The following is a 12,216-nucleotide window of genomic DNA, read 5'->3' as shown; positions in this document are numbered from 1 at the left end:
TTAAAACAGGTTTAAAATACTTGAAGCTGTTTTCTCCTATATCAAGCCTACAAAAAAGTGAATTGACCACCTTTGCTTCCCGTTACAGAACTCTTTCGACTGGGTGTTTAAAAGGCTGACGGAAGTTGTTGTTTTAATGTTCTGTAATGTGACTGGCATGTACTGATCATTAACACTACAATACCCATAGTGCAGCGTAAATCCGCAGCAGCTCAGCACTTGCTCCCGGGGGTTTTTGGGTAACGCAGTTTATAAGTACGGTGGGAAGGTCACTATTAGAGTGGGAAGCCGAAGGATGTAAAGACTACAATTTCCATCTCACGTTTCGGCAGAGTTTTAGTAACTTAGAGGGGGAAGGGAAGCCGAGATTGGAGAGAGTGAAACTGAGGTAAAAATAAAAAACTGAGATTTATAATTGTATCCGCTAATGCAAGTGATGTGTTTAGAACAAGAATTAATAGTATTACATTGGTAACTTGATTTACAAACTTTCTGAAAAAATGTACGAGGAGTTGCACAGAGTGAAAGGGGTTTTGAGAGAATTGTTCTACGTTATAGTCAGCTGTACAGTGTGTATTAAAATGCCGACTGTTTTATTTTACTTTTGAAATATATTTTTTAATTGTTTTATTCACTTAATGTGTAAAACCGTTTAGTAACACTGTATTTACAATTAATGGAGTCGCAGGCGCAAAAACTCAGTAATATATAATTTATGCAGCAAGCTTTTAAGTTAAGGGTTTTTAGTGGCATCAATGAAAACTTATTGCGCGTTAAAGCTGGTTATACAGAATACACAAGAAGAAAATGTTTTTTTATTTAAAAAAAATAATTCTTTAATTCTTTCATCAGCATTATTTTTTAATTTTTAAAATACACCATTGAAAATAATTGTATTTGTGCCTAGTAAATTAAACAAACAAATGCTCTTGTTATTATTTGGGACAGCTTTCGTTGAGGTTATAATTATAATGAGGTTATAATTTCTTAGTAGTCTATATGTATATTTATGATTTTTCATAGAATGTTTCTGGTCCAGTGTAAATTGTTGAAGTTGTTGTTGCTTTATTTTAACTAGTAAAAAAATACTAGAAAATAATACTGTTCTTCTTAAGTTGCCCTGATAACTGGAACTTTTTTTTTAGTAAAGCAAAGCTGAAGCTGTTATATCTTAAAGAAAGAATGGCCAGTTTAACGCTTATTTCATTCTCATTGTATGCATTATATACTGTATCTGTGGATTTAATGCACACCATTACATGTTGGGTATTCTTGCGACGATTGTCGTTAAGTTTTCTTTTTTTCTGCCGAAACAGAGCCAATTGACTATTTGGTGTCCAATGTTATCTCACCTGTTGCATAATCAGTGGGACTATCTTTGTCTGAAGTAGTCTATGTGATGTGGGTTACGGTAGGATGCAAAAGTGCACCTGACAGGTAGGTTGTCACTTGTAATGATTCCTATTGTCTTTCCTCTCTAGCTCCTGGCACTTGTGGGGGAGAGAATTAAGATCTACAGCACCAAGCAACAGACACTCAGTTGTTCAGTTAAATCTGCCAAGAGAGGCCCGGTCTCCATTGAAGAGGAGGAGCTGGAATACCTTACTGGCCCCACATTCGCTAGGCTCTGCAATGCTGCTCCCCAGACCGTAGTTTCCAGTGGTTGACAAATCCTTCCCCTCAAATACTGCACGGCAGAATTGTGGGGGGCCGATGTAGGCCCCTGTCGCCTGGGTGATTGCTTACTCCTCTCCTGGTGTGGCCACTGGCCTGAACTGTGGTCACTATACAAACGTGTCTCTGGGCCATCATCTGCCATGTTCCATGGTGGACCCCAGTAGCTTATTCGAAAGCCCAATGCAACAAAGCGGGACACGCTAAGGTTATGGGCATGTTTCCAGCAGGTCCATGTCCGACTGTCCGCTGCCGTTGAAGTGGTCCGGTTCCCGAGCGTTGCACGGCGGCGGGCGCCAGCGTGATGCCACGCGAGGCTGGCAGAGCCCGTTTCTCTTGCCTGCCACCTCGTTCTCCGGAGGAAGGGCGGTCTTGCTGATGGGGGGGCCGCTGAAGAAGACAGCTGGGCTGCTCGTGCGCAAGTTGTGTGCTGATGACAGACTCCCATAATCGATCCGTTCATTTTCTAGCCCCTGCTTCTCGACCAGAAGAGGAGTCGGCTAGATTCATCGCTGTTTGTTGCTCAGTCACCTTGACGCATCAAGAGCGGGGAAAAAATAAAATAAATAAAAATCCGGTTTTGTGTAAGAAAGAAATTGCTGCCCTTGTCTTGGAATCCAGAGCTTCAGTGTGGATGAATTGATCCAATGACTTGATTCCATGTTTTTGAAAGTTTGAAATTGGCCACAAAGAACTGTTTTGTTGGGGCTTTTTACCCCTTGTGTCTTCGTTCTTGCAAACATTTGAATTTACTGCCTCATGTTTTCCATTTCTCCCTTTCTTTTGGTTTTTGGTGCACTGCCATTATATGCATTATTGTTATCTTAAATGGACTCTTCATTTTAAACACTATGCGTGTCCTCATGGCAGTAGCTGTGTTGTACATTGGCTGCTGTTGGAGACCTCTTAGTTTGTGCTAAAGCTTTCAGGGACTGGGCGGAGGGGCTATAGCCAGAGAGAAGTTGGTCCAGCATTGCAGGTGGATGTCATGGAAGGGGATATTGCTGGCATCATAAAAGAGGAGGTATGTATTGTGTGCCCTTGATCGGAAGCCCCACTGGGGATCTCCAGGGTCTCGGTTTATACAGCATGGAAAAGGCTACTGCAGGACTTGAGAGTGGTACTTTTGATCCCACAAAAATTTTGTGTAACTGCATTAACATGGGTGATGTCTTTGACTGGGCAGTATTGCTTTGCATTTCATGAACTCCCAACGAAGATTTGTAATCTAATTCTGGCCATCAATAGTTTTGGACACTCAAAGGAAGTTTGTAGACAAACTATTTGGATATAGTTATAGATTCTGCCTTGGTCTGATAATAACTGTCCGGAAAGTTCTTTATCTGCACTTCTCTCTGTGCTGTGTGGAGTAGATGGTTTTCATATTTACTCAGCAGTTCTCATTTTCTCGCCACATCCCTGTCAGACTCATAGGCAAGTCATTCGCTTTCAAAGTGCATTTATGGCCACAAATCATGTTTTCTGTACATTATTAAGAGTATCCAGGTAAGACCTTAAAACCGCCTTTAAAATCAGTGATTTTTGCCCTGTTAGTTTATAAGAAACTACAGACAATGGTACATTTTGTATCACTGAAGCAGAAATGCAAATGTATTTGATTTTATTTTCTTGTGTGCCTGTGTATGCACAGTTACTCAAAATGTTGTCTAAAGAGCCTGCAGTTGCAAAAACTGAAATGAATTAAACTCCAATGTATTTACTGTATGTGTGTACAGCACAATTACAAAAAATGGTTTGCGGTGACCTGTGTGGCAAACATCCTCCTCTATCTGAGTAAGATGTACGGTAATAGTTTGCTTTTTTTGTCCATCTCCTTTTTCAGGGTTCTAATGGGGTACCTCAGGAAAGCAAACCAGATTTAACCAATGGTTGCTCTGCTCATAAAACTGTGAGTATCAGTAATGAATATCTTCAGAGATTATTAAAGCTAGGAACACAGGCTTTCAGTTTCGAAATATGATCCCGTAGGTTTTGCAAAGGCTACAGTAGTTGTTCCTGCCGATTTCATCCTACGGATGAATGTTTCCTGTATTGATTGTTTCACGAAGTTCAAGTAGGTACAGTCGCTGTGTCAGCATGCATAGGCTGCACAGGAGCAGATAAAGATTTATTCCATGCTGAAAAGCAAAGAAAACATTTCAGCTGTGTCTCAACAGCTAAAACGCTTTCTCTTTTCTTTTCCTTTCAATATGGAATAAACCTTTTTCATAGCTGTTGTTGACCATTCACTGATTAACACCAGTTATGAACTGGAAGGGTTGGAGTTTTGAAGTGTTTGCCCCTGGTTTTTGTGGGTTAGGCCTTTACAGTGGTCTCCATTTTTTTGTGTGGTTTTCCACAGGGTACGAATGGGATTACATCAGAGTGTCACAACCCTAAGGATCAAGTCAATGGGAGCTCAGCACTCAAATCGGTGCCAGTGAGTATGCGGGTGCTCCCCATGGGTTGAAATATAGCATGCTTGTAAAGAATGTAAAGTACTGTAATGTACTTTACTGTAATGTAAAGAAGCTCTCAGAAAACAAAAGTGCCTGTTGCCAGTTTCTATTGTCTTTTGGTTGATAAAACACACAAACATAAGAATTGGTCATTGGGTTTGTTATTGAAAATGAGCCAAGGAGTAACAACACCTGTATCTGTTACTGTTCTAGAAATGAATGCTGTTGTCAAATTTAAGAATGTAAAGAAGTATTAAAGTATTTTTACTTGTTATGAACACAAATGTTAGGTAGAGTGTGAAAGAATCTAATTACTCTAGTTTTCAGTACTTTGTACAGTACCTTATACATCAGGCACATGAACGGTTTTGTTCATAGTTCACCTTTTGCATGTTCAGATCTTGTAGCCTAGACCGGGTGCTCTGGCCCTTTATCATGACCAAATTCATTTATTGAGGAGTGAGTTGCTTGTCCACAATTATTTGGGGAAAATTAAGACCTTGACTTACACAAAAAGCACATGGCTAGATATTGTATGAAATGACCAATCATCTCTTTCTGGTTTGAGAGATCAAGATTAAAACAATTTCCAGTGCGTTAGTATGTCATAAAGGACCCTGATTTTATATATTTTTTTAGCCACAAACAGTTTTGTGTGTTAAGAGTCAGAAGGCCAAAAGAATGTGTTTGAGAATGCTCTATTTGTTTTGTTTTTTAGATTTCAGCTTTGAAGCAGAATGGCCTATTGCAGTCTCTCACAGCTGGAAGGGAGAACCATGAGAAAGAAGGTATGTTTTTCTCTGAAGCAAACTAGAATTGATGAAGTGAAATGACAAGTACCCCAAATGTACCTTGGAACTGATATGCTTTTCTGCAGTGAAACTACTCATAAATAACACCTTGTAGCTGCAGATTTCCCTTGGACCAGGCATGCACGGAGTTAAACACAGTTGTACGAGGACGATAAAGATGGATGAGAGCCAGTGAGCACACATGCTTTGCCTATTCCCCAAAGAGTGAGCCTTTTGCCTTGGTTACCAGCCTGCGTTTGAGGTTGACACACAAGGGGAGCTTAGCTAATATTGCTGGTTGTCAGTGCTGGACTCTTTTTGCAGTTTAATCCAGTTGCTTTGGCTCACTCCTCTCACAGCTTCTCTGGCCGGGCTGCTCCTAGCCCTTGTCCTGCAGTACCCCTTGGTCGCTGGATCTCGTGTTGAATGAGCAGGTGGCTCAGCGGGTTCTCCTCACAGCTGTTTTTTATCACAGAGGTGAGCCCAGAGATCCTACAGGCCCAGGAGCAATGGGAGGCCCTGGAGTGCATACAGCCAGGTGAGCTTCCAGCCTCGTGTGCATGTTACGGATAAATCCATCATCTTCTCTGCAGGACCTTAAATTCTAAGCTTGCAGAAAGAAAAACAGACAGTTTTTTCTTTCCTTTTCTGTTTGTACAGCAGACTTTTTCATGTTTCTCCAGTAACAGGCAGTGCCAATGTATAGGGGTTAGGCTTCTCAGAAAAGAGAGACCTCTGGGTGTTTCTAGCTTTTTTCATCTCCCTGCAGCTTTTTCAGAGGACTCAACTGGTCACACACCCCTGATTTCCTTCAATGAGGCACTGCAGCATTTCCAGACCACAGACCTTTCGGAGTACATGGTAAGTTGTAAACGGCACGCCTGGTCTGATGGAGAGGATTGTTGCCACATCGTCTTTATCTATTTAATGTGAGAGAAAAAAATAAAGGCAACTGGAATGTTAACACGCATTGTTATTGCAGAATATCAAACTCTTTCAAGAAGCATTTGTTTGAGGTCCTCAGATCACTTATTTACTAGCAACCTTAGAACAGTCCTTAAATATTTCTCTTTTATCTATTGTGCTTTTCTGGGCTTATCAGATTGGCAGTCTTCCGAGATCACGCTCATCTATTTCCAAATGTAACTTCTTTTAACACAATTGGTTAATTAATTTCATAGAATGTGTTCCTACTTTATATAACACAGTATAAAATGTGTATAGTAGTAGCCCTTGTATCCAGCATTCTGTTCCAGTTCTGAATGTCCACCTCATAAAATACTGCAACTTCAGCAGAAAAAGAATGTACAGAGTTCACAGAGACCCTCTTAACACCTCATGGACTGACACTCAAAAAAAAAAAAGAGGTCCAACTTTTAGTGGGACTTTCCCTGGCAAAGCTAGGAGGTTTGTGATGAAGTATTTGTCAGCTTCATATTAAAAAAAAAAAAGAATGCTCGGGACTTTAAAATTTAAAAGAAGATATTGTTTGTTATATTAAAACCAAACGAGCTTTTAAAAGGATAATATTTCTCTGCCCAATCCCCCTTCAGAAGAACATCCAGCCCACAGTGCGACGTACAGGCCTCGCCGCCATCACACACTTCCTGTTTGGCCCGCCCAGACTGCACCGTGAGCTGCTGCAGGAGAGGGATCTGGTGTTTGCCATCGCACAGTGTGAGTGCTTGCTGCTACAGGGCCAGCGAATAACAGCCTTTCACTGCATATCCCATCCCACCCAAGATATCCCGTGCTTTGTTTTTGTGACTGACGTCCTGTACAAATGCCCATCTCTTTTTGTCCTACCTGCACATCAACGCCACTTTGCCTAAGGTGTATTTAGTCTACTCCACACTACCTCAGCATACAGGCTCTGGGCACTCAGCCATCTGTTTCTCATTTGCCCTCAGAGTACTCTGTCCTCAGTACTCCCGGAATACCTGATTCAGGAAAACTGTTTTTAAGATATAGTAGTCAAGGGGGTATAATGTATTTCTGGATCACATAAACCATGAAGCCTGCAATACGTGAAATGCAGACACAGAGTGACTTTACTTTAAGGTAGTTAAACTGGGTAGCAGTTAAAGTTGCCCTGTCAATGTCTTTGGTCATTGTAAGCACTGCCCTGCTCTTCTTCATTCTAAAGCCTCCTAATGGTCAGGAGTGCTGGGGATGGCTTGTCCTGTCCCCATTTTATGAATGGAAAACCTGTAGGTCCAGCATGTCTCCAGGAAAGAAGAGTTTCCTAGTGTTGTGATCTGGCTTTGCATTCTGCAGGCTCTCTGGATAACAGCCAGAAGGTACACACACGAGTGCTGCAGACTATCTACAAGAGGCTCACTGGCAGCCGTGTGGACTGCCCTCGCTATGGGCCACACTGGGAGGCGCTGGGATTCCAGGGTAAGCAGATTTTGAAGTAACCTATTTTCCCTGGAGGGGCTTCTGCTTCTTGAGGGACTGTTGGGATTCTGTGCACAGATTTAAGATATGTGCTGGTGGTTTTCCAGTCTCCGCTTTAATAAGTTTCATGACCAGGTGCTATCATGATGGGACAGTCTCTAATAATCAGTGGTGCAACTTCTTTTAGATCTTTTTTTTTTTTGGTGTTTCCTCGCTGTGTGTGTATGTGTGGAACAGGCACAGACCCTGCCACGGACCTGAGAGGAACTGGCTTCCTGGGATTGATGCACACGCTGTACCTGGTCATGGACCCAGAGACACTCCAGCTGGCTCGAGACATCTACAAGCTCTCCCAGCATACTACTCAGGTCAGCAGTCATATGTTTACCCCGAACACTGACCAAAAAGGTGAACAAGTTTTCATTCATTCTTACAAAGTAGAGGCTCAGAACTGGATCTTAGTCAAAATCAAAAGGAACAGACTGGCGCAGTCCATTTAACTGTGTACTACTTGTTTTACAGAATTTCCCCTTCTGTTTGATGTCTATTAATATTACTCGCATTGCCCTCCATGCCCTACGAGACGAGTGCCTCACTAAGTAAGTAGTGCAGGTAACCTGCCTGATTAAAACGTATTGTAGCAGAATGTCATTTGCTACTGTTGTATGGTAAGGTGAAATCTTAATTTATACACTTTCCTTCCTGCAAGCAGGATTTTTTAAAATATAACTAGTAAATAAAAATGAAAGGTAGAGAAGGTGTCTTTAGTCTCATGTTGGATGTCTTGGATTCTTTGATGCTCTGCAGAGTGTCTAAGACAAGACACATTAACTGAAAGAGCCTGTCTTTGTTAAGTAGGTAGCTGTGTCAGCATGCGTAGGCTGCAAAGGAGCAAGTAAAGGTTTATTCCATGCTGAAAAGAAGAAAAGACACACAAACTGAAGAAGGCTCCACAGCCAAAACGTTGTTTTTATTTGGCATGGAATAAACCTTTACTTGTTCCTTTGTACGGTTTAGATGACCTTGGAGTACATGTCCACATGGGAGCTGGAGTGTCCGTCAGAAAACGAGGATTTTAAAATTCATTGTGAATAAGACATTAAATGCATTTTGTGCAGCTGAAGAGTATGTGGGAGTGGTTACTGATTCTGTTGTTTTTAGGGAATGCAATCGCAGGCAGCAGGTGGTTGGGGTGCTTAATGACTTCTACGTCGCCACGTTCCTGCAGCTGTACCAGATCTGGAAGACGCAGTGCAAAACCATCTCTGATTCTGGCTTTGTACTGAAAGGTAATGATGGAGAAGGCATCCTCAGTCTGGTGTTAGACGCCCAGAGCTTTTGTCCAAGTTGTTGTTAATTTTCTCAACAGCTCATTTCATTTAGCAGTACATTGTCAAATATGTATACGAACATTTAGAAAAACATTTAGTCGGTCCTTATTGTGTGATTAGCTCATGATCCTTGAATGTCCTTCAGCTGCTTCTTAAATGATCCTCTACAGTCAGCTACCACTGCATAACTCTGAAGTTTATTCCAGACTTGCTCAACTCTTCTTGTAAACATTTTTCAGTCCTACATATCGTAGCTTTTAACTTTTGCTTGTTTTGATAGGTTATGCTTTATTCAAAGCCACACTAACGGTTCCCTCAGCTTGTCTTCTCGGACACCATGTCCTAGAACAGCTCATCCGAATCCCCACATTGTCTTTCCATTGCAGAAGTGGAAATGTTTGCCAAGAAAAATCCAAAACAGCTCTTGCGGCGTCTGGAGGGGTTTTTGCACGAGCGCCGGGCCGGGGGTGGCGGCCTGGTACCCGAGACCCCCTCCCAAAACCCCTCTCCCAGGTCTTCGCAGTTGGGCCCCTCTGCAACGCGGTCCAGTGGCAAGGAAATGAACTTCATCGGGGTGTGCGAACTTCCACCCGAGATGGAAGGAGAGGCCCGGCTCATCTAATAGGACATGCTCACAGGTGGAGAGGGACCCAGACCGGTCAGGAGATGTCAGTAACGCTTCATTATCACCAAACGTTTTCCACACAGCAGCACTGACGGCAGGGTGAACTGAGGGCTTGAGAGAGGCTGTGCTAAAGGGCTCCCACACGACCTGGAAGGCTTCTCTCATTTGTATTCACAATGCAGCTGGTACAAATGTGTCATTTCTTGTATTGAACCAATGAGGAAAGCTCCTTAAAAAGCAACCTCTTCACAGTTGTTTTACATTACTGATTCTGGAAGGTGATGGCAAATATCGCAAATATGTAGGTTCATATTTAAAATGTGATAAAAGGACTTTGTTGGTTATGGCTGTGTGAAAGAATGTCATTGAGATGGGCAACCAAATTTGAAGCATTAACCTCAAACAGCCAAGATTAAGATCATCAGGACATCTGTAATAAGGAGTAATGTGTCTTCAGCTATAAAAGGAGAAGATCGTTTGGTTGTGAGGGATTAAAATGTGCTGATATGGTAGTGTTTTGACAGATAACTGGTTAAAGTATCCCTGAAGATTAGCCTAAAGGGAGTGTGGGAACCCTTTTCCATCCGCAGAGGTAGGGATGTATGGAGTTCAGGAATATACTGACACTTTGGAGTGATCATAACATTATAACTTGATGCTGAGTAGAGTTTTGTAGTGGTTTGCGATTCTAAGGTGCTTCAGATTGTCTGAAATAGTCTCAGCACCACTGGGTACAGCACTGTCATTTGCCTCATTTAAATACCATCCAGACATTAAAAATGTTTTCAAATAAATGTTTTAAAACTAGGTTGAAATAGGTGCAGGTGCAAAACAGCTGATCTTTTCAGACTGATGTTGCCATGCTGTCTCAAGCTAATCTCCACAAAGCTTCCCAATAACAAGAGCAAACGGTTTACTAAGCCTTTTGACTGGAGATAAAATTAAATGATTAAACTTCAGACTTGAGTAATTTTAGAACTTACCTTTAATTTGCATTAAATTATTATTTTATCCTCTTGCTATTTTTTTTTCTCCCATCATGAAATGTTGAGGTTACACTTGAACATGTGCACTTCCTGTTGCAAAAGGCTTTGTGAATTGTTCCTTCCATTGCGCTCAATCTTGGCAGTATTCTCTGTGCTAGCCGTAGGTAGTGCTGTTGCTCAGGATGTGAAGTATTCACCTGGTCAGTAGATCCCTGCTGTATTTTCATTTGTGCTTTCCAGCTACTGCTTCATGCTGCGAGTTTAAATGTGTTTAAATATTGGTGACATAACCATGCAGCCACCCTTTTACAAGTAGCTGTAATCCATGTGCTTTGTTCTGTATACCCCTGACCACAGGATTTTGTAAACTCAGGTTTCAGTGGCATTTGGCTTATGTTACCAGTTACACTTTGTTTATAATGGTAGGACACTAATAAACACCAGATTTAACCTGGTGGTTAGTCAGAGAATTAAAGCTAGTCGTTTTCTTCTCTTGTTTATCCTGTTTACCCCATAAAATAAAAATGTGCATTACTTGATATGACAATGAGCCATGATTTTGACACAATCTTTAGGTATGAAAAGAGATTAATCATTCAGTATTGTGGCTGTTAGATTAATCGTCACCCTTGACAAAGAACCTGCTGCACTTTACGTTTGGGAACACTACAGCTCAGACAAAACAGGTAATTTAGACCTTTTCAGCATGCAAACAAATTATAGCTTTCATTCTTTCAGGACACAAAATTGACAGCACTGGATAAAATAGGTGTAGAGTGATCCTTGTAAATTTTTTAATTTGATCTTAATTTTATGCAACAATATTTGCTAGGTTGCCCAATTACTATTGATACTAAATGATTTAGATAATATACACAAAGCTGTAGTAGTGCAAAGGAGAGTTTTCAGTTCTAATTCTGCCTACATTTAAAGCTATAAATTGATCCTGTTTTTTGAGAAACATAAATTTACAGAAGGTTTAATTTAGATATCTAGGTTTTGTTTTTCAAAATCTGAGTTCTTTTCATTTTAAGGGTCTAGCAGTAGTTACTTAATGATAAAACTAAAACACTGAAAAGGAACGTGGTGAAACCGACCAAGCAGAACTTTATTGAATTAACAGAACCACAATTAATAGCAAGAAACCTTGCCAGCTTATTTATTCTTAAAATCATGAGGATTAGGCATAATATCAGTTCGTGACAATGATGATCCCTCTAATTAAGCAAATTGGTTGGACTAAATTTTACAAGTGTATTTCAAGTTTTTTTTATAACTTTTTCTTGAATCTTGTGCTGTGAGGCTGTACTGAGGGAATATTGTACAAATGTGAATGCATGAATGCTGAGTGCTGAATGTTTTATTAATAAATTCCATGTATGTGTGAGATCACCACTCATGTATTTCAACAACAGTTTCTTCATTTAGTTATTGGTATGTTGGATAACACTGTGGCAAAACAGATCTAATACTGAAAGTTTTATTTGTTGTATATAAACAGTGACAAATCTCTGGTGGACATGTACAGTTTAAAATGCATCACAACTCATTTGTACAACAACTTGAATATAAAGCACTTCTATCTGTATAGCATATGGAAATTGATACACTTGCAAAACCTGTTAAAGACAAAATGATTTGACTCATTTTACAGTGGAATTGGATTGAAATCTTATGGATTGTTGTAACAGTCAAAACCTGTTGTGGACAAAGGTTACTCTTAACTAATATTTTTTTAAGAAAAACAAAATAAGTTGAGCACAAAGTTTTACAGGTCTTCTAGGGTAATCTTTGTGAGATACTGAAGGAATGGCCTTTTACTTGACAGATGCAAAGCAAATACGATGGACTGAGGAAGTTAGGACAACGGTTAGTTAAATGGGGTTTGGTAACAGACCCTCATGATTTTAAACAAAGTTATCTCTATAGTTTTTTACACATGTCAGAGAT

General features: G+C 40.6%; 1 protein-coding gene across 1 annotated transcript; it reads left to right on the top strand.

Moving 5' to 3' along the window:
• Positions 1-299: 299 nt before the first annotated feature.
• elmod3 (ELMO/CED-12 domain containing 3) lies at positions 300-10,805 on the top strand. Its single transcript, XM_006625509.3, has 13 exons — positions 300-388; positions 1,482-2,698; positions 3,518-3,583; positions 4,037-4,114; positions 4,852-4,921; positions 5,400-5,462; positions 5,694-5,785; positions 6,478-6,601; positions 7,202-7,324; positions 7,562-7,692; positions 7,847-7,923; positions 8,486-8,613; positions 9,042-10,805. Exons 2-13 carry the CDS (start codon positions 2,663-2,665, stop codon positions 9,275-9,277), a joined length of 1,224 nt encoding a protein of 407 aa, XP_006625572.1. The 5' UTR covers positions 300-388; positions 1,482-2,662; the 3' UTR covers positions 9,278-10,805.
• Positions 10,806-12,216: the final 1,411 nt, after the last annotated feature.

Source organism: Lepisosteus oculatus, chromosome 2, assembly GCF_040954835.1.
Source record: "Lepisosteus oculatus isolate fLepOcu1 chromosome 2, fLepOcu1.hap2, whole genome shotgun sequence".
NCBI lineage: Eukaryota > Metazoa > Chordata > Actinopteri > Semionotiformes > Lepisosteidae > Lepisosteus > Lepisosteus oculatus.
This window is presented reverse-complemented; position numbering and strand designations above follow the sequence as displayed.